Below are 21,269 nucleotides of genomic sequence, written 5' to 3'. Positions count from 1 at the left end.
CACTGCACAATGCAGCCACGTGCTCCCGAACACTCTGCACGAGATGAGCTGGTTGCTTTCTAATGCTAAATGGAGTGTTTCATTCAAACTCTGAAGCACATCTGCCCCAGGGAAGGGTGGCAAAGTCACTGAGGCTGTACGACTGTGCTTCTGATCAGGAGGTGTTTGGGTGCAGGGGGACAGTAGTGTCCAGTCTTGTTCCCAGATCCATGTAGCAGAGATGTCAAGGTGTGCTGCTGTAAGTCCAGGACTGGGAAAGCTGCAGGATGCACTGAAATACTGGGGGAGGAGAGGGAAGCTGCCTGTCAGTTGTCTTTTGTTCTACAGTTACTGCTACCTTGCAGTGTTGCTTTGTGCTTCTGTCAGACTTCCCTTTATGAAGCAAACATCTCAGAGGTGATTGAGTATCCCTCAAGGATGGAATTCATCTCAGACTTTTGTGGTTAATTTCCTCTTACTGGGAAAAGGACTAGTAGCAAGCAGTCTTGAGGAAGCAGTTCTCATCTCTTCATGTGCCTTCTGCATAGATTCACTAACCTAGTTTCACAAGATTATGGAAAAGAATAATTTTGAGTCTTTTCCGTGCCTACAACACTGGTCAGAAATACAAACACCAAATGATACGCTGCAGGTCTGGAGGATTACATTACTCTTGATTTGAAGGGCAGCAAAAGGGAATATTTGCTTTCTATTAGAGCCTTTAAAAAAATGCCAGCCAAAATGTTAATTGTCAGTATCTAACTGTATCTGTACATAGCAAAGAGCTGAATCCAAGGTAGTATAACTGCTCATGCACGAGATGAAAAATGTAATTTTCAGACTTTGGTAGTTCCCATTATAGAGCAACTACACTAGATTTAAATGAAGTGTCTTAATCTTTTAAACTGTAGGCAGACTTTCAGAACACAAAGTTGCAAGAATACCTAAATGGAATGGGGAACCAGGATCTCCTGATTAATTATTGCTTGGTTTTTAGGGCACTCTCTTATGTTTATTAAAAGCAGTATTAAATAACGTAATCTCCGGCTTTAGCCAAAGTTGGAATTGTTTTTTGAGAAGTTTAGACTGTGAATATTTCACTACTGTAGAGTATTTCACATACTCTCAATTTGAAAGAAATTCTTACCCTCTGAGTTAGTTGTAGTTCAGATATTTCAGTTTGCTAGTTCCTGCATTTTGTAAAGAAAAAACAAACAAACCCCTCTAATAATAAAATAATTATTCTAAATAATAAAATTATTGAAATTGCCCTCAGCCATGTTATCTTTAGTAAAATTGTAACCTTATATTCCCCATACTGAAAGTAAGTAATAATTCAAATCTTTTTTTCTAATGTATTTTTAGATACTTTCATAGAATTTTTCTTTGTAGACAGTAAGAATTTGCCTGTCACACTTGGCTTCACTGCTATGTGTTTTATACAGATTCAGACAGTTTTCAGCAGTCTTCTGAATGCAGTCCAAAAGACAATGGGAAGAGCTAAGGGAATGAAATGGAAAATGTGGCTAGAATAGCAAGCTAAATATTTCCTGAAAATTCAGTCACTGACTTAAAATCATTCAAGTTGCTATGGTCTTTGCTTGGGTTTGAATTGTAATGATTGCTTGCCTGCTTCAGAGTTTAAACTTAATCTTGTTTTTGCCTGTGCTGCAGCCATTGTTGGCAGATCCTCAGTATGCATTTTTCTAGCTCTACTTCTCACTTGTGTGCTTGCTTTTTTTTATATTGCACTTACCTGAAGAGCTCCATTAAAAACTAAAAAATCTAACAATCTTCACTTGTGGGGCAGATACTAAGAAGAAAGCTCTTTCTCTTGGTTCTGTTCTTCTGTGTTAATTCCTGTGTGTTTTAAAAGTCAGTCTGATTAGAAAGGATAATGTCTGCTTACTCTTAGTACAGAACTTTAAAGTTTTGTGGCTGCTCAGAGAAGCTGTAGCTGCCCCTGGATCCCTGGAAGTGTCCAAGGGTTGGACAGGGCTTGGAGCAGCCTGGGTTAGTGGAAGGTGTCCGTGCCCATGGCAAGGGGTGGAATGAGATGAGCTTTAAAGTCCCTTCCAACCCAGAATGGTCTGTGATTCTGTGGTTGTTATGAATAATGCAATTTTTTTTTCTAGTTTATACAATGCTGTTATCATTCTATGCTTACACATACTAGACCACATTTCAGTCCTGTGCTGTTCAGGCGCTCATCCATCCTGTTGTCCTCATCTCCAGTTAGAGGATTTTTACCATAACATGATGCTGACTTCTCTAAAGCAGGAGGGAAAGCAGTTTGCTGCAATAAGGGTCTGTAAATGAGTCTCTCTGCCTACCTATAGCCATATCCATATATATACATTTTATTCTGAAATGTTTTTTCTCTTCTGCCTGTCTTACCCTCCTTTATAAGGAGGGGTAAGCAAGGAAGTTTAGGTGAATTTGTGACTTTGTGACACAACTGCACTCTCAAACAGCCATCCTCTAGTTTTACTCCCTAACTGAAACTCCAGCCTCCCTCCAAATACAAGTCTGTATTGCCTACTTGCTTCCTTGTGGAGGGAGGAATGGGCAGGAGACAGCCCTGACTCACTGGCTCTTGACTGCTGAGGGCGAGTCATCTTCTATCTCCTCTTCCCAGCAGCCCAGAGTTAAACATTGCTCTTTACATGATTACCAGAAAAGAGAGAGAACTTCTCTCACAGGAGAGGGGGAGGACGATTCAGAAAGAACTGAGGAGTTGAAGGCTGGCTGGAATTTTCCTGAGATTTCTTGGGCTCTTCTGTGGCAAGTAAATCCTCCCTGTTTGAGGCTTGCTGGCTTACAGTAGCTACTGGCAAGGTATCAGGAACTATGCACCATTACACTGAAGCACACAAGTTCTGTTGGTTTTGCAAGCACAGTTAAGAGCTGGTTTTGCTCTGGCAGCCTTGATGATGCCCAATTGCTTTGCTGTCACTTTTTATTGCAACATCTAGACCTGTGAAAAGTATAAGCAGCCGGACCTACTTGCAGACCCCATAGATTTATCCCAGCCAAAAAATGTATAAAACTGTGAGCTCAAATTAAAACTTCTGGCAGTCTGACTGCCACGGATTTCAGTGAGCTTCAAGAGCACATATTAATCAAATTCATTAGTTCCTGGAATGGGCAATAATTGCTAGAGTGAAAAATGTCTGTTTGATACAGCCTCTAAGTATGCCTGTGTATCTTAGGAAATAAGACAGGAGAAGAAAGTTTACAGGAAAAAAAAAGCCAAAATGAATCTGGGTGTCTTAGAAGTTGTCTTATATGATAGATATTTTACTTAACCCTCCCTAATATAAATCTAAGCAGCTCCCAAGGGATGATGGCAGAAGGTAGAAGCATGCTGGAGATTCCAGCAAGCACAAGGCAGTGATAGTTTCTGTGCTGAGTGTCCAGGAACTGAATGGTTCATCTCCCCATGCTTTTGCCAGTGCAAAGCAGGATTAAATTTCTCTTCTACAAAAGGACGTTATTGTAGGATTTGAATTAAAAATGAGTGTTTCTGTGATTCCCAGGTGGAAAATTACAGAGAAATGTTCACTTCCCTGGAGCTGACATTGGCTCTGCGATGGACTGGTGTCCTGCTGTTACCGCATCTCCAGGAAACACACACTGAGCTCACACAGAGACCCCACAGCTGAACTGTGTAAGATGTCTCACTTTCAGAACTGGAGTCAGGACAATGTGTTGCCTCCTTTAATTACAGTCTGAGAATTGGTTTCAGATGTGGAAGAATGCCACAAAAAGAAATGGTGAGCATTTCTGTATCACTCTTACGCTGTAAGAATGATGATCAAAAACCAGTCTTCTTTTTATAAAAAAGCCCTGAATTAAATATGGTAGAGAAGAGCCATCCAAAAGCGTTCTGTGAAAGGCTCCTGCATGCTGCTGCTGCCAAATTTTTAAAAGAGGAGTTAAATGTGGGACTTTCAGCATGTGATTCCAAAATACTCAGGTTAGCATTTACTCAGAATCTAAAACTGTCTGGATTGGCTGCTATGGCTGCTTCAGGCAAAATGCTTGATTTCTTTTCCAAAGGTGCAGCTAGGAGGATGAGATCTCATCTTGATGGTATATCTTCCTTAAGAGTTTCAAATAATTTTAAAGCACCAGATTTATGGAATGTAGCAGTGTGGAAAATGGATGGTATTTGCTCCTACCTCCCTGAAGGCATCTTGTGAGAAAGCCGCTCGGGCAGGCACAGACAGTCACTCAGTCCACACTCACACCACAGATAGGTCAGCAAAGAAAGATGGAAAGGGTCTCTGTATAGAGTTCCAGCAAGGTTTATTGTAGTCATGCTGAAGGAGTCCAGGGACAGAAGACAACAAAGCAGTGCACTGTCCTGGGTTAAGTATGGGGTATGGGGCCAATCCAATGGTCTGTGGGCACAGGAGCGGTACAAGGGCAGGGCAAAGGGCGATGACCTATAAGGAAAGGGCAGGGTAAAGGACAGTGACCTATAGGGAGCTGAGGTAGATTAACATAGTGCTGCAGAGCACCATGGGAGAAACCTTGTCATCTCACCCTAAGCTTTCTCAAAGCCTGTGGCAGATTATTCCAGGGCATTACCCTAGAAGTTCCCCTAATAGGCTCAAAGACCTCCTAAATGGAAGACCATGCCAATAAATGTCAAGTTCAATGTGTTTTTCAGTCTGTCAATACTGGAATGACTAAGGGTTCTTTGGAAGTCTTTCAGTGAATATTTTCATTGATTTAACCTTGCTATATAACATCTTAATTGGACAGAACAGTTTTATGGGCCTGTTGGATTTTATAAAGATTGTCTGCCTTTGCAGAGTGTGCAGCATCCACAGCCATGTTTGCAGCTTCAGTTGGACAGTGAGGGCACATGGGCAGAGGTTCCAGCACTTGGCAGGGTTGCTGCAATAGTGGAGATATTGTGCATCCCCTTCTGGTTTTGCACTGACTGATTAAAGCCAGTTTAGATATGGGCTTTATTGGTCACAGCCACACTCTCTGCTGGGACACAAGTGTGCTCTGAACCTGGAGCCAGCAGGTAGATCAGGTAAACTTGGCACAAAGCACTAGAGGCCAGAACCTGATGTTCCAGCTCCTAGTGCTGTCACAAAGGTGTCTGTGGCATCTATAGTGGGAGAGCTGTTGTGTGCCGCTGTGACAGGGCATGGCCGGCATCCAGAGCAACACTTAGAAAATGTAAGTGCTTTAATGAAGGTATTTGAAACTGACTTGACCCTGTGCTGCAGTCAGGAAGCAGGGTTCTTGTCCTGCGCAAGTCTCTCTTCTGGCACTAGCAATGATCTGACTGTACAGCTGCACATAGTCATTGAAATTGGAGAAGACCTACGAGATTGAGTCCAGCCTTTGACCAATCACCACTTTGTCAACTAGACCAGAGCACTAAGTGTTACATCCTGTCATTTCTTGAATGCTTCCAGGGATATTTCTTGAACACTGTTCAGGGACAGTGATTCCACCAGCTCCCTGGGCAGCCTGTTCCAATGTCTGACCACTCTTTCCATGAAAAATTCTTATCCAATGGAAAAGAAAAATTGTACCAGATTAACAAACTAATCTCAGTGACTATGTGGTCACACAAGTGTTATTACCAGCACAAAGAAATTACTTGGAGGACATGGCTGTGGTTAGTAGGAGGACAGCGTATCTTTTCAGTGGCCACAGTCTGAGAACAGCATACACTACTTATGAGATTGCATCCTTCTAGTTAGTATAAGTTTCACTTATATTTCCCCAGAGAATTGGAAAGAGAGATTGCAAATTGAACATACTTTGCAATATATTTTTTTTGCAATGGGAGTCTTCTCTTCTCTTGAGTGGGATGTTAATGTAAAGGTCCATGCCTCAGCTTGACTTTCAGTTGGGGAAATTAATTTCCTGGAGAGATGTCCTCAGGATCAGCCTCTTGGCTGGCATTTGATCAATTACTGCAATAGGAGGTACTGAAGAAAAGTTTGGCTTAAAAATAAAAAGGCATCTTTAACTTTCTTTGCTTTAGAAAACAGTTTTGCCATTGCAGGAACAAGTATGTATGTATGTGTGTTCATTAAGAAAATAAGAAATTATCTGTTACTCAAACATCTGGTTTTTTACTTCCCTTTTGCAGAAAAATACAAGAGTCCGTCAATGACTAACTAAAGTCTCTGTTCTCATGATTTATGTGATTTGCTTCTCCTGGAGCCATGGATGAATACAGCCGCTTTGTGGACTGGGACAAAATGGATGTTAGTGCCCAGAGCCAGGATACAAAAGAGCTCACCTGCACAGACTTACATGAGCTCAAGCAGCTGGCCCGGCAGGGCTATTGGGCCAAAAACCACTCTCTGAGAGCCAAAGTGTACCACAAACTCATCAGCAATATCCCATGCCGTACAGTGACCCCGGATGCAAACGTGTACCGGGACATCGTGGTGAAGATCATTGGAAAACGAAACAGCAGCTCCCTTCCGCTGCCAGAGTTTGTGGACAACAGCCTGATCCCCACGTACTGCCTGAACACGGAGGGCATCGGGGCCGTCAGGAAGATCATTCTGTGCATCGCCAATCAGTTCCCGGACATCTCGTTCTGCCCGGCACTGCCCTCGGTGATCGCGCTACTCCTGCACTACAGCAAGGACGAGGCTGAGTGCTTTGAGCAGGTCTGTCGCATCCTAGCTTGCAATGACCCGTCCAAGCGGCTCATTGACCAGACCTTCCTGGCCTTTGAGTCCTCCTGCATGACCTTTGGGGACCTGGTGAACAAGTACTGCCAGGCGGCCCACAAGCTAATGGTGGCAGTGTCCGAGGATGTGCTGGAGGTGTACTCGGACTGGCAGCGGTGGCTCTTCGGAGAGCTCCCTATGGCATACATTGCACGGATCTTTGATGTCTTTCTGGTGGAGGGATACAAAGTTCTCTATCGTGTTGCACTGGCTCTTCTGAAATTCTTTCACAAAGTCAGAGCTGGGCAGCCCATGGAGTCTGACAGCATCCAGCAGGACATTCGAGCTTTTGTGAGGGACATCGCCAAGTCGGTGTCCCCAGAGAGGCTCCTGGAAAAAGCCTTTGCTATCCGCCTTTTCTCTCGGAAGGAGATCCAGCTCCTGCAGATGGCCAATGAGAAGGCTTTGCAGCAGAAGGGCATCACAGTCAAACAGAAAAGGTAGGGCTCAGCACAGGTAACCTGAGCAATCTCTGGAATTTTCCTGGTGTGGGGAACAGTCAGGCAGCCCTGGGTGACTGATGGGGAAGGTCCACTGGTGCATGCTGGTGTCTACTGATGCATCTTCTCTGCAGAAAAACTCAGCAGCTCTAAAATCAAGCATTGCTGGGATTGTAATGGAAAGTGTAACTGAAATGCTATGATACAAGAGGAACAGAAGTTTCTTGTACTTTGATAAATTATTAATTTATGTGTGTATGTATTAATTACAAGTATTATATCTCAAAAGTATGTTTCATAAGCAGTTTTCAAACGAAAAGGCATTTTAGCAAAGTTGGTGTAGTGGTTTTGGTTCACCAATTTGAGATTACCCGACTAATGCACCAATTAATGTAGTGGGTCTAGCGCTGTCTAAGTGCTAATGCAGCCACTATAATATACTTAATTATTTCCTGGTGTGAGATGGGATTAGGAGGGAGGCAAAGAAGGCTCAAAGCTTCAAAAGGGTGTAAAGAAAGCTTTATTAACAGTAACTAAAAGAAAATAATAAGAATCAGAATAAAAACTTTAGAACACTTCTCCTCCCCCAACAACCTTTTCTTTCCTACTCACAATGTACAGAAACAATTCAGTAGTTTATCACTTCTAGGATAGTCTTTCTTCAGTTAACTTAGGGAGAGGAGTCCCTCTTGTCAATTTATGGAGACTTCTTCACAAGAAAACAGTTCTCTCGTGGCTTTTAATTTCCATGAACAGCAGCCGCCCAGAAAATCTGTGATGATAAAGTCCTTCCCATTTTTCACAGCTTTTCCCACAGCTGTGTTTGTGGGCCATGTCAACTTACAGGGTACTATTTTTAGGATGAGCTGTTCAAGAGCAAAGGTTTTCCTTATCTATCTCTGAGATCATCTTCATCTCTAGAAAGAGAAGTCTTCTTCTTTCCCTGGAGCAGAGGGTCTTCATCACTCTTCTCTCTCTTTCTCTCTCTGTTCAAACTTCTCATAGGATCACAGCTACTTCAACATCTGCTTACTGTAGCTTGGAGGCCTTTGCTCATATCTACAATTTGAACACTGCTGCATCCTGGGTTGGCTTAGATAGGGGTTTTATTAATGTTAGTTAGCTGGTTCTATGTACCCCCATGTTCCCCCCACGATTGTTCACTCCAGGTCACTTACCATTGGAGCTTCCTCATGTCAGTCTTGTGGCCGCCCCCCGTTCACTCCTGAAACTTCTGTGTCAGTTACCCCATCCCCGTGTTCCTATTCGTCCTGGAACCCTGTATCCACCCCTGTTGTGTTCCCGCTGGTTGCCGTGGTCCACGTCACCCCCCCGCTGCCTGTCCCTATTGGGCAAGGGAGCTTCCGCCCTTGTCTGCCCGCCCCCTATAAAACCCCATGCGTCCTTTGTCTCGTTGCCATCTTGTCCACGTGGGTGCTAGGAGCGGACGCTGCTCTCCTCCGCAGCAACCATGCGACTAAACTTTCTCCAGCCAACCGCAAGGCAAGATGTGCCATTCCTTCGCCCCTTCATCTCCTCCCACTGCCAGTTACAGAGCATGGCAGCCCACGTCAGTGCTCTCAGCACCAGACCGCCCAGACACGCGGCAGCCCCGGACTCCCAGACGATATGCAGAGCCTAGCCGGGCTCCCCGAACCACCAGGGACCGGGGAGAAGAACGCAAAGCCGCAGAACACTTCATCTCCCCATACTTTTTCAATGAGTCACAGGGAAAAAGAGTCTGATGTATCAATTACATCCTTCTCCATAGCTTTACAAGAGGATTTCAGCCCTAAGATCGAGGCATCTCCTCATCCCTCCCATCTGGTACTTGACTCTTTTTTCACTGACCTTGGTGTCTTCATGTTGTTCTTCTACATGTTGTAACTCTGTCCTTTTCTCTCATCCAAGGGAGGACTGAAGGTCTGCAAGTCTTATCTGTGCACTGAAAGAGTTAATATCTCGCCCAGGCCTGCAGATGGTCAGTTGGCCCCGGCAGGGCTCAGCAGCTTGTGGCCGGAGCTGCAGCTGGGCTGGGTTGGGGCAAGCAGCCCGGGTCGCAGCAGCCAGGCCAGAATGGAGCAGCAGCACGGCCGGGGCCGATGGCTTCTCTTCCCCCTGGCCGGTGGCTGCGGGCAAATCCCAATGGCAGCAGAATCTTGGCTGAGCTGGCCCGGCCCGGGGTTGCTCCCGGGGCCCAGCAGACTCCAGCTCAGCCCGGGCTAGTGGCGGGACAGGGCTTAGTCACAGCAAGATGTCAGCAGCCCGAGCCCTGGCCTGGCCTCGTCCCCGCAGCTGCCCGGCAGCCGATGGGGCTTGGCCCCACAGCAGAGCCCACCCAGCCAGGCCAGCCTTGTTCCCTGCTCTCAGGCCAGAAGAGAAAAAGAGAATTCCTGTGATTTTTCATTCTTAACATGGGTGTTCACAGAGGTGTGTTCAACTTTCTAGTAGTTTAACAAAGTGTCAATATTCAACACGACTCACTGATTGGTTTTATCAGGCACAGAAGAAGCTCTCAGCAGCTCCAATGATAAAACCAGCACTGATAAATTACTTGGAAGAAACATACCCAAAGAAATGTGAGAATTTATTCTTAAATATGATATTATTTAATATATCATTATTTAATATGTAGAAAATGTCAATTTGATGCTGCTCAGTACTGTGAATTCAGCAGTTTCTTTAGTGTAAGGCACTGTCACAGCTGGGAACATTGTGCCTGACTGAGGAGCTGTTTTAACCGAGCAAGGAAGAAATAGGTCTTATTTTCAGATTACTTTTTAAATAAATTTGACTGCAAGACTCCTGGAAGTCAAGAGTGTAGTACTCACAGGTAGGAGTTGACCTGTTTTGTGACAGGTTCATGTACTAGTAGAAGAAATAATTTTGAAAGAACCATGGAAGAGAAGAGTGACTGTACAGATCCAAGAAACTGTTGCATAATTACAAGCTCTTCTCAGAAATAAGGAAAGGAAGAACTAACTTTGAAACCAGTAAATGAAATCCTGCTCTGATATGACAGTAAAAGTCATACTAATAAAAAGCTTAGCTGAAAGGCCTCTCAATGGATATAGAAACGGCACCAATATATTAATCTGAACAAAATTAGCATCTTGCCAAGTGCAAATGTATGTGCAGGCAAGTAGTGCCTGTTCTGTTTTTCCAGAGGCTTCTGACAGCAGAAAACTTCTCCCAACCATTTTGAACTCTCAAGTTTAAGTGTTGGACAGTTTTATGAACTGCCCTCTAAAGAGAGGTGACTTCTAGAAGTCCTCTGGGTCAGAGAGTGTGGTATCTAGAATTTGGTATTCTAGACACACAGTCTCATTTTCTGTAAATCTCCACTGACACAGTAGGATCTTCCAGCCAGCTGCATTGCTGAGTTAGTTACAGTAGTTGCAAACAGTTACCATTCCATGGCATGGCAGTACATACTCAGTACATTTCAGCCTAAAAGATCACATAAATGTTAGCTGAACCTCCTTCATGTGTCTACATACATGTAAAGCTCCCCCCAGTCTCTTCCAAGGGTTAATTTCTTAGACTCACAGCTTGGTTTACAATCAGCTTCAGCATTTTCCTGTCAGTCTCAAATATTTCAAGGCCTTTAGCTACTGGATTGTCACACTAGAGGCAGTTCAGACCTTTGTATTTGAAACTTGTAACAAAATATTGAGTCCTCCACTGTGCATTCCTGTTGGGAAGTTCAGGAGAGTTGTAATATCGTTGAGTATATTGTTTAAATTAGAATTAGAGCTTTAAATTTTAAAAAAAATTAATAAATAATTTAAATAAACCAGAGAAAAAGAAAACATACATCAGCCAACCACAGACACTTCAAAAGCTCCTGCTGTGTTAAATGTTGTAAAGAAATTCTCACAACAATGATGCTTTTAAGGCAAAATACAGAAATATGCCCAAATAAAGCCAGTAGTCACTGCTATGTCAGGCAGAGTTGCTACTGAAAATTTTTCATCCTCTCTTGGCTACCTTTGTAAACCCACTGAAATTTCTCAATGCCCCCACGCACAGTGCTGCTGGGAGTTTGGCTTGGCTCAGTTTGGGTCCCAGTGTGGGCAGATGGAAGTGCAGGAGAAGTGAGCTGTTCTCCAGGGTTCCATGGGGTGCCAGTGAGTTCTCTTCTCCAGCTGTGTTTGGCCTGTGCAAGGAGAAGATGATTTATTTCCCCATCACATAACAAAACTGGGGGAAAATAGAAATATAAATGTTTTAACCTGTCTGATTATTTTTTAGTGCTTGGTGACTCAAATCAAACCTTGCTTTGTTTCTCTCCAGGCTCCTTTCACTCGCTTTGTCATGGATGTAGGAAGTCATTGATCTTTTCTATCTTTTTTGTCTTTTTCTTTTGTATGTTCTCCTTCTGTCCATTCCATCTCCACTGCACCACTCCTGTTTGCAGTCTTGCATCTCCCAAAAGGTAGGTTAAAACACTGGAGTCTCTGCACTTTGCTCATTCCTGCTGTCTTTGGTTTGTTGTTTTTTCGAAGGTGGTCATATTGGTAACATTGGGGCAGGAGAAGCAGGCCAGCAATCAGAGCACCTGATTGCTGTGCCACATCTCTGGAATACCCTCCTGCAAAGTTAGTAAGTTAGTTCATAACACCTGCAAAGCTGTCAGAGAAGGGGTAGTGGGCCCAAGAGCACAGCACTTCAGACAGCAATACACCCGTGTTTTCCAGAGTGGGAAAGAGTACTGTAAGAGTACTGTACATGGAGAAAGTACATGCTGGGATTATGGTTATGGCTATAAAAGGCCTTTATAATAATGGTCCTTTCTACTCTGGAAGAAAAAATGTAATTTTTTTAAACATCTCAACAGCTCAGAAGAGCTGTTAGGTATCATCCCAACTCCAAACCTGGCATATGCTGTTGCATTAGATGTGAAACAGAGTCAACTTTTTAGCTTCTTTGGAAGCTTTCTGCAGTTAATTGGAAAAAATTTGGACTGACCTCAACTTGGCACACTTGACCTGTCTCAATTCATAGTAGTTTATATTTACTTTTAAGTAGGTAGGGTTTTTTTAGAGTCGAGAAGACAAGACTCTTTCTGTGTCAAGGAGGTCAGAGTTACTCAGCCGTAGAGCATTAATGGTTAATGAAGTCATTTATCAAGTCTTGGCCTGAAAAGTAAATCTTAAATGACAAAACACAGTGAGTGGATTGTGATATCTGATAAGCAGAGAACTTGGAAAGAGAAAGACTGCCCTGTGAGTATTAAATACCAGAGATGTTTGGGTTTAAAATCATGCCTTTGAGAATCCTCTGGCCTTGCTGCAGGTGCCTTGAGTTAACTTTAGTGAGTGATGCACACTAATATTTGTACTAATTTATAAAATCAAAGCTGGAGTTAACTTTCTCATGTTTTCATGGTTGAAAGAACACCTTAACAGACTTAGCAAAGCATGTTTCATACCATAACTTCTGTGTTGAGGATTTTACCTCTAATAAATCAAAAAGCTGTTAATTCCAGTCAAGCAATCTGTGTATTATTTTTGCAGTTAGGTTGTTCTGAATGCAGCAAAAGCCTTGATTTATGCTAGGAAGCAGTTTGGGTTTGAGGGACTTCGGGTGAGCAGGGTGTCTGTTGATGCTGATCTGGACACAGGATTAGGTTTCAGGTTTATATATCACAAATTACTTATATTGCTATTTATGACTGAAAAAGAAATCTCCTTTTACCACACAATAATGCCCTCACTGAAATTATAATGGATTTTAAAGATAATGCATCTCCTCTAAGATTTGACCCATGCCAGAGTAGAGAAGGAAGATGTAATTTGGTGAGTAATCTTTGGAGTTGGGTATTTGTTGTTTTTTTGAATAATACAGGGCACATCCACTTTGACAGGTGCTGCTGCACATCCTCATCCTTTACCTTTGGGAGCTTTGAGGTCTCTGAAGCACATAGTATTAATGATATAGCTGGAAAAGCAACATTCCTATGAAATTAGCAAATGCTGCTTTATTAAACAGTAATTGTGCTGGTTTTCAAATCTAATTCCTTGGAATAATAGCAGTTGAACAAGTCTTTCTAACATCAGCAATCAAGAGAAGGTTGTCATGTGAATCCCAGTAACAGAGGAAAACACTAATGCAGGCTAAAACCTCCTGAATTTGTTCAGTTCTAGTGGTAGACTTTAATGCTGTCCAAATTTACTGTTCTCTCAAGCTACAGTGTTTTCGCAGATGACCCCGAAAAGAGTGGAGTGGTGAAGGCTAAACTGAATTCTCCTCAATGAATAAAAACCAAAACATTTGGGTTTTTTTTAGCCCACTTGTGTTCTGTTAATTTTCACTCGTTTACTACTTTGAAAAGCAACTGCCAAACTGAAGGAGATTATTTCCAGTGTCATAAGATAAATACTGTTAAAAATAAGATAATTAATTCAGGTTAGATTCTTGTAACTAGTTGCAATTAATACAGGTTAGATACTTGTAACTAGTTGCCATCTGGAACCCCCCCAAAAAAGTTATCTTTTTGCTCAGCAGCATGGAGTTTGATAGGTGCAAGCTGTATGTGGACACTTCTCAACACAGGGTCAGGTTTCAGTCTCAACCATCCGCAACTGTGATTTGTTACTGGGAAATAACATGTCATTTTGTTTCATGTTCTTTGGCCATGTTCTCTGGTTTAACTAGATGGTGTCATTAAAAAAAATATTTACCATGATATTCAAAGGGCAGGAACTGTATGCCTGGTGCAGTTTTAAATGGCCAATACAGTGGTAAATACTTTCTAGTAAATCAGAAAGATCTGTTTGAAAAGGTGATACTCTACCTACATGAAAGAGTTCTGGGAAGGCACAGGGTACTGAAAGAGATGTGTTCAGAATGCTGCTGAACAGGCTTTGAGAGGGGTTTGGGTAGGAAACTGTTTAAATCAGCAGTTTATAGTAGCTAGGAGGAGGGGAAAAGGCAAAACCAAAGATACTCTGAGTGAGAGCCTTTTAGAAAAAAAAACTGAAGTTTAGTTGCCCAAACAGTTCACAGAAATGTGAAAAATGTACAGACCAGGTATACAAATAATTCTGAGGCTCGAGGTGTAAATTTAAATCTGTTTTGATATTTGTCATTAGGTCTTAGCCTATTTATCATCATTGCTTTTCTGCTGGAAATTCATTCTAATAAACAGTTGACTGCCCTGAATATTTTTTAATTCCTTAAATGTGGGGGCAGGAAAAATCTTAATTTCTGCTGAGCTGAAACCAAGTCATTGTCTCTCAGCTGTGTTCCACAGTGACATCAGTTTTAGCTGCAGACTTGAAGTAAGATTCTGAACATGAGGGTTCAAGGCTTGGGGCCCCTACTTTGTTTAAGTGGATCTCTATTTTGCCTCAGATTGCTGTGTTTAAAAATACAAATAATGTCCCTAGTCAGTGATACTGTAAGTTTTAAAGCTGATAAATAGTTACAGATTGCTTAATAGCTGCCCACAGAAGTTCCTTGCATTAAATAATGCAGGGTAGCAATGCAAAGACTGATTTCGTTCATTTGGCTAAAATAAGCAGTAATTTTAGTAATTTTTTTAAGTGACCTGAAGAGTCATTTCATTCAAAATGCTGATACCAAGGTGCCTACAGTGAATTCCAGAAAGCAGTTCCCAGTGTCTCCAAGCAAGCACTCCTCTGCATTGCAAATGCTGCTGATTTTTTGGTACTACGAGCATGAAAAATAAAAAGTTTATATATTTTGTGTGTTTTAGGGAGTGAGCTAAGGTATCCAGATCCATGCAGATGTACAGTATTGAGGGCTCCTTCATGATCATGAAACTGAGAGAAAGGAATGTGTAATTGTCAAAAAACCCCATCAGAAATGGACAAATATTTGCACCTGAACCGTTGCATGCAAAGCAAAGTAATAAAGCTTTATTTAACACCTGGCTGCCCAGTAATACAGTGACTTGTGTAAATTCTGTGTCCATGGCTGTCTCCATTGCATTTTAAGCATTTAACATAGACCATGGAAGCAAATAACGTTTAATCCCCAGGCTCTGGGTTTGCATGCTTATTTAATCTGAGAAATGAAGGCTGGCTAAGATGGTGATGATTGTTACCTTCAAGTGTTTAAAAGCCATGAATCAATCCTTCTAACTGTATCACACCCTTCTGAGGGGTACAGGGATTTCCTTCCCAGTGTCAGTGTCTAGCATTCCTTAGTATTCTCAGGCTCCATCTGTAACCATGGTCCCGGGAACATTTTTGTTTCATAATGTAGTGGAAGTCACTGGTAATTGCATGTTTCCAAGAGGTGGAACTTCTGAAAAGCTTCAAATATTTGCCTTGGATTAAAATTGCTTGCCCTGGTAATACTGATTCCTCTAAAGTTTCTGAGGGATTTAGGAATTCTCTAATTGCACCCTACGGGCAGGATTTCAGAGATAGAAAAAATACTACCCCTTCCTCTCAGATCCTATTTATATAGGTATTCCGTTCTCTGTGCTTAAACTCAAGTGCCAGTGAGACTGTTACAAACAGCAAATAAAAGGCCATGGTTATTTTTTGTGGCTCAGTGTTGTGTCCTCTGTGTGTAAAGGTGCAGGCCACAGCTGCCATACAGAGAAATAGAAAATACAATCTCAAACCCAATCTCTGCCTCTGAGGATTATGTTAAATTGCAGTAGTTGCCTTCACCAGGTCACGGCCATCTAATCCCGTGGACTGGAGCTCTGACCAATAATTTGTATGCTGGAGTCTGTTAGTGTTCAGCTGTCTTCTCGTGTTTCAGTTCAGTAATCTGAAACTTGTTAAATTATTGCTTCTCAGTGTTTTGTGTTGTATTTCTCAGGCAGAATGTGCACTTGGCAGTTCACGCTGAGAACTTCAAATCAGAAATTGTCAGTGTGAAGGAGATGCGGGATATCTGGTCATGGATCCCAGAACGGTTTGCACTGTGCCAGCCCCTCCTGCTTTTCACCACCTTGGAACATGGCTGTAGTCTGAGCAGGTAAGGAACACCTTCCTCTCTCTTCTCTAGTGTAGGGCAGAAAGGAGCAACTGGTGAAGTATTTGATGGATTTGAAAGGCCGTGCTTATTCAGGACTTGATCTGAAGAACATCATTAACGATGGAATATAAAAGCGACAAATTCGTATTACCTACAGCATTTGACTGGGATATTTTCTATGCCAGAATATTTTAAACTGTTCAAGATCAATTAGAAAAGTCAAACTTGGATCAGTTCACAGATTCTGCAGGTCTGAGTCTGGTTCCTTAAGGGTTTGAATGGTTTAACTTAGTGGCTGCTCTGCAGGCACTTTTGATAGGTAACCACAGTCATACTGATCCAAGGAAGAAGAGAACTGGAAACTGGAAATTATCTATGAATCTGATTGTTTTTTTTTTTAAGTGAGATAAACTAGATATGAGTTATCCTTGCACCTGGTATGGAACACTGTAACCCTATAGCCCCTAATAATGACTTTGCCATCAGTAACTACTGAGGTACTGAGGCAGGGAGTGACCTGCTCTCCCAGCCTTATGTGCCTATGAGGAAGAGCAAAAGCAAGCAAAGAGAATGCATCTCAATGAATTTCCTTGAGGACCTAAAGCCCTTCAAACATGATCATCAGTCCTAGGCTGTTTTACAATCCTTTAGGTTATTTCAATTCAAAATGCAGTAAAAGGCTGCAGTTGATCTAGGTAAACTTCTAGTTATTCTTTGGAGACATAAACTGTACAGGAGACTGAGTAGAGAACTGATAGTATTTGCTTACACTCAGCTGTATTATTTACATGGACTGTATAAAGTATTTGCAGGAATATTCTTAGTCTTTGGGTGATTTTTTGCCATGGCACCGGTTGGAGAAGGAGACAGTGCCTGACGTTGAGGAGGAAAGGAGCTGCAGTTGGTGGCAGTCAAGTACTCACTTTGTTGTGCTCTGCACTTCAGGTTCTATTCCCACAGCGAGGGACACGAACCAACTCTGCTCCTCATCAAGACAACAGCGAAAGAAGTGAGTGATGCAAAAGACAAGTGATTAAATTGGAGTTTGGGTAGTATGTAATGCTGTGTTGCAACACACAGCTGTTTATAATAAAATGAATAAGCAAAGTTTGGCTTTGTTTTTTTAAGAATCCATGCTTTAAATTATTCTATTTGTTGGTTATAGGACTATGCATTCTTGAGCAGACTTTGCAAACCAGGTCTTGGTTAACTGCTTTTTCTCTTGCAAGTAGTGTGGGGTGATGGACTAGAGTAGCTCATTTTGCTATTGGACAGACTCTGACATGCAGAGTCAGAGGGACAGAGTGGGAATTGTGCTAAAGTTATGATTCAGAGAAGACATTTTTATTTTCTCAAGGATATGAGGAGAGGAAGTAGCAAAATTTAAATGGTATGAATAATGTTGGACTACATGATGTGAAAACAAAAGCCTTAGTTCATCTCATTCTTGATTGGGAAAAAAATAAGCCAAGAAAGTTCTGAGAACCTGAGGAGGAGTGCACACGTTCCTTTTTTCTGCTCCTATGTGTGACAATATTGGACAGCATAATGTGAAAACAGCTATATGCTTGTTTAAAAAATTAATACATAAAGCAAGAAGTCTTCCCAGAACGTTTTCAGGAGGGCACACGGGAACTTCCTGTAATGGTGTTGTTGTCTGTGCCGCTGTACATGACTTTTAAATATTCTGTATATAACATTAAGCTGTTTCTGCAGCCTGTGGGCTTTATTCGTGCCTATACAGAATCATACACAGAATCACACAGAATCAGGAGGTTGGAAGAGACCTTTAAGATCATAGAGTCCAACCCATGCCCCAACAACTCAACTAAACCATGGCAGTGAGTGCCACATCCAGTCTTTTTTTAAACACATCCAGGGACGGTGACCCCACCACCTCCCCAGGCAGAACATTCCAGAACTTTATCACTCTTTCCATATTTTTTTTTTTCCTAATATCCAACCTATATTTCCTTTGACACAGCTTGAGACTGTGTCCTCTCATTCTGTCAGTTGCTGCCTGGAGAAAGAGACCAACCCCACCTGACTACAACCACCTTTCAGGAAGTTGTAGAGAGTGATAAGGTCACCTCTGAATCTTCTTTTCTCCAGGCTAGACAGCCCCAGCTCCCTCAGTGGTTCCTCAGAGGACTTGTGTTCCAAGCCCCTCACCAGCCTTGTTGCCTCCCCTGGATGCACTCAAGGGTCCCAACGTCCTTCCCAAACTGAGAGGCCAGAACTGGACACAGCGCTCAAGGCGTGGCCTCACCAGTGCTGAGTACAGGGGGAGAATGACATCCCTGCTCCTGCTGGCCACACTATTCCTGTCACAGGCCATTGATACAGGATGATACATTCCTGATACAGGCTGCTGTTGGCCTTCTTGGCCACCAGGGCAAGCATGACTGCTGGCTCATGTTCAGCCAACTGTTGACCAGTGCCCCCAGGTCCCTTTCCACCTGAGCACTGTCCAGCCACACCATCCCCAGACTATTAACATTGCAGGGGGTTGTTGTGGCCAAAATGCAGGACTTGGCACTTGGACTGATTAAACTTCATCCTATTGGACTCTGCCCGTCCATCCAACCATTCCAGGTGCCCCTGCAGAGCCCTCCTGCCTTCCAACAGATGGACACACACTCCCAGCTTAATGTCGTCTGCAGATTTACCAATTAAAATCTCAATCCCCTCATCCATGTCATCAATAAAGACACTGAACAGAGCTGGCCCCAGCACAGAGCCCTAGGGGACACCCCTGGCTGGCAGCTGGATGCAGCACTGCTCACCACCACTCTCTGGGCCGGCCATCCAGCCAGTTCTGAACCCAGCACAGAGTGCTCCTGTCCCAGCCATGGGCTGCAGCTTCTCCAGGAGCGTGCTGTGGGAGACAGTGTCCAAGGCCTTGCTAGAGTCCAAACAGACACATCCACAGCCTGTCCTGCATCCACCAGGAGGGTCACCTGGTCATAAAAGGAGACCAGGTTGGCCAAACACAACCTAGCCCTCCTAAAGCCCTGCTAGCTGGGTCTGATACCCTGGCCATCCTGTAAGTGCTGTGTGATGACACTCAGTATGAACTGTTCCATGACCTTACTGGGTACTGAGGGCAGACCAACTGGCCTATTATTACCAGGATCCTCCTTCCCACCCTTGTTGTAACTGGGCATCACATTGGGCAGCTTCCAGTCATCTGGAACCTCACCAGTGAGCTAGGACTGCTGGTAAATGATGGAGAGCGACTTCACAAGCTCATGTGCCAGCTTCCTCATCACCCTGGGGTGGATCCCTTCTGGGCCCATAGATTTATGAACATCCAAGCAGCTCAGCAGTTCTCTGATGGCCTCTTCCTGGATCACAAGGGACCCATTCTGCTCCCTGACACCATCTACTAACTCAGGAGGACAGCTGTCCTGAGGACAAGCCATCTCCCCACTAAAGGCTGAGGCAAAGAAGGTATTAAGCGCTTCGGCCTTCTCTTCATCTGTAGTCACTATACCTCTGCAGGATGACTGTCCATGAACAAGCCCATTTCTACTCTTTATTTACTTCTACCTAATGCTTACCCTCCAGGCCATTTCATAGTTCTGCATGTGGTTTATGGCCATTCAGGCCTATGTTAAGATGCCAGTGGCTTATGGACTGCCCCTAGTGTCTGAAGGGTAGAGGGGGAAACAATTATTTTGCTTCTTGCTTTAGAACCTGTTGAAAGTCTGGCTTTGTAAGGGGATTCTGGTTTTTATAGGATGGTTTGTTTCTTACCCCTCAAAAAAAACATGTATTAGCCAAAAAAAAAAAAAAAAAAAAAAACCCAACCAAAAAAAAAAAAAAACCAACAAAAAACCAACACCACCCTAGGAGAAAAATATGGGGTTTTTTAATGCTTATGGATTTGGAGGGATTTTGCAAAGGGTTTTTCATCCTTTATTCGTATGTCTATGGTTAACTTTTAGAATTAGGACAATTTGGCTTCTGATTTTCTGCCTCTCATACCCATCAGGCATATCACATCAAATGGACTTCTGGGTCATTTAGATTTAATTCTAAATCTGAATTTAGATTTAAATCTAAATACAGATTTACCTAAATAAAACAAATCCGATCTTCAGTAATTTTGTCCTAGGAGATCTGCTTGTAATGCTTGTGGAGGCCTAACTGCAAACGTACCTTAGAACTATTCTGTGTGATCATAACTGTTTTTCTGATTTCTGGGGGGAAAAAGCACAGATGCTTTCATCCCACTTTGGAGCTTCATTGTTTCCTCTGTGTGCACATGGCAGTGATGTGTATTGCTGGTAGCAAAAAGTTCTAGTGCAAACACAAGACTCCAGAGACCAGCTCAGCCCTCAAAGGGTGCTTCTCTTTATTGGAGACTAGTGGCCCCCATGTGGTTTGAGTGGATGCTCTAAATATCTGAGCTAGTTCAGCATTTTCTTAGCTAAGCTGGCTTTAACATATACTTTGAAATGTAAGAAAGCCACCAAGGCTACTGTTTGACCAAAAAGTGTTCAGGCAGAGCTGCTCATACTGTAACTTGGGACAGCACTGCTGCTTTGGTTGCCAAAGTGAAGGAGTAGGAATCAGGCTGTACAGGCCTAGAGTGATCTATATTTTGGTACTTGAGGTTGTGTTAGAAAATTTCTCTTTTAAGGCATCAGATGTATGAAATATTTTTTGACACTCTTGGGATTTAGAGGTAACCAACCACTGGTAGATTAAAGCAGCTTAAATCTGTCTTTAGATATAAGTACTTGTGCTGCTTTAATCCACTGGTGTAGAAACTTGAAACTCAAACTGAAGTAAAGCCTGCAGGTTTGGTCTCTGAAATGTCAGTATCAGTGGGTTTAACACACTTTCTTCTTCAACCGGAAGCCTGACTGTGCTGTCTGTGCCAGGTCTGTGGGGCTTACCTGTCTACTGACTGGAGTGAGCGCCGGCGAGGAGGGAACAAGCTGAGTTTCTTTGGGACTGGGGAATGCTTTGTGTTTAGGGTGAGTAAAATTTTGTTGTTGCTGCCCAGTACCAAGAAGAACAACTGTACTGGTTAGCTATCACCTCCCTTCCACTTAAAGAGGCTGGATTGCATACCTTTCTAATTTATAAAGTCTATTGAACTCTTAATGTGGAGGAAAAATTTTACTTTTAAGTTTTGTGGTGACTCTTT

General features: G+C 42.9%; 1 protein-coding gene across 3 annotated transcripts in view; it reads left to right on the top strand.

Moving 5' to 3' along the window:
• TBC1D24 (TBC1 domain family member 24) overlaps window positions 1–21,269 on the top strand; it is a 36,901-nt gene that overhangs the window by 8,191 nt on the left and 7,441 nt on the right. Inside the window, exons 2-7 of one of the 3 annotated variants that reach the window (XM_053957438.1) lie at window positions 3,519–3,755; window positions 6,110–7,144; window positions 11,565–11,582; window positions 15,950–16,108; window positions 17,054–17,117; window positions 21,001–21,096. In XM_053957438.1, the coding sequence (XP_053813413.1) occupies window positions 6,186–7,144; window positions 11,565–11,582; window positions 15,950–16,108; window positions 17,054–17,117; window positions 21,001–21,096 (1,296 nt within the window). In that variant the 5' untranslated portion in view covers window positions 3,519–3,755; window positions 6,110–6,185. Of the gene's footprint in view, window positions 1–3,518; window positions 3,756–5,153; window positions 5,182–6,109; window positions 7,145–11,564; window positions 11,583–15,949; window positions 16,109–17,053; window positions 17,118–21,000; window positions 21,097–21,269 lie in introns of those variants that run through there. The other 2 variants (XM_053957437.1, XM_053957436.1) reach the window with 2 other exon arrangements.

Source organism: Vidua chalybeata, chromosome 16 (genome assembly GCF_026979565.1).
Source record: "Vidua chalybeata isolate OUT-0048 chromosome 16, bVidCha1 merged haplotype, whole genome shotgun sequence".
In the NCBI taxonomy this organism is placed as follows: Eukaryota; Metazoa; Chordata; class Aves; order Passeriformes; family Viduidae; genus Vidua; species Vidua chalybeata.
The sequence above is the reverse complement of the archived record's forward strand: the minus strand, read 5'-3'. Positions and strand labels throughout refer to the sequence as shown.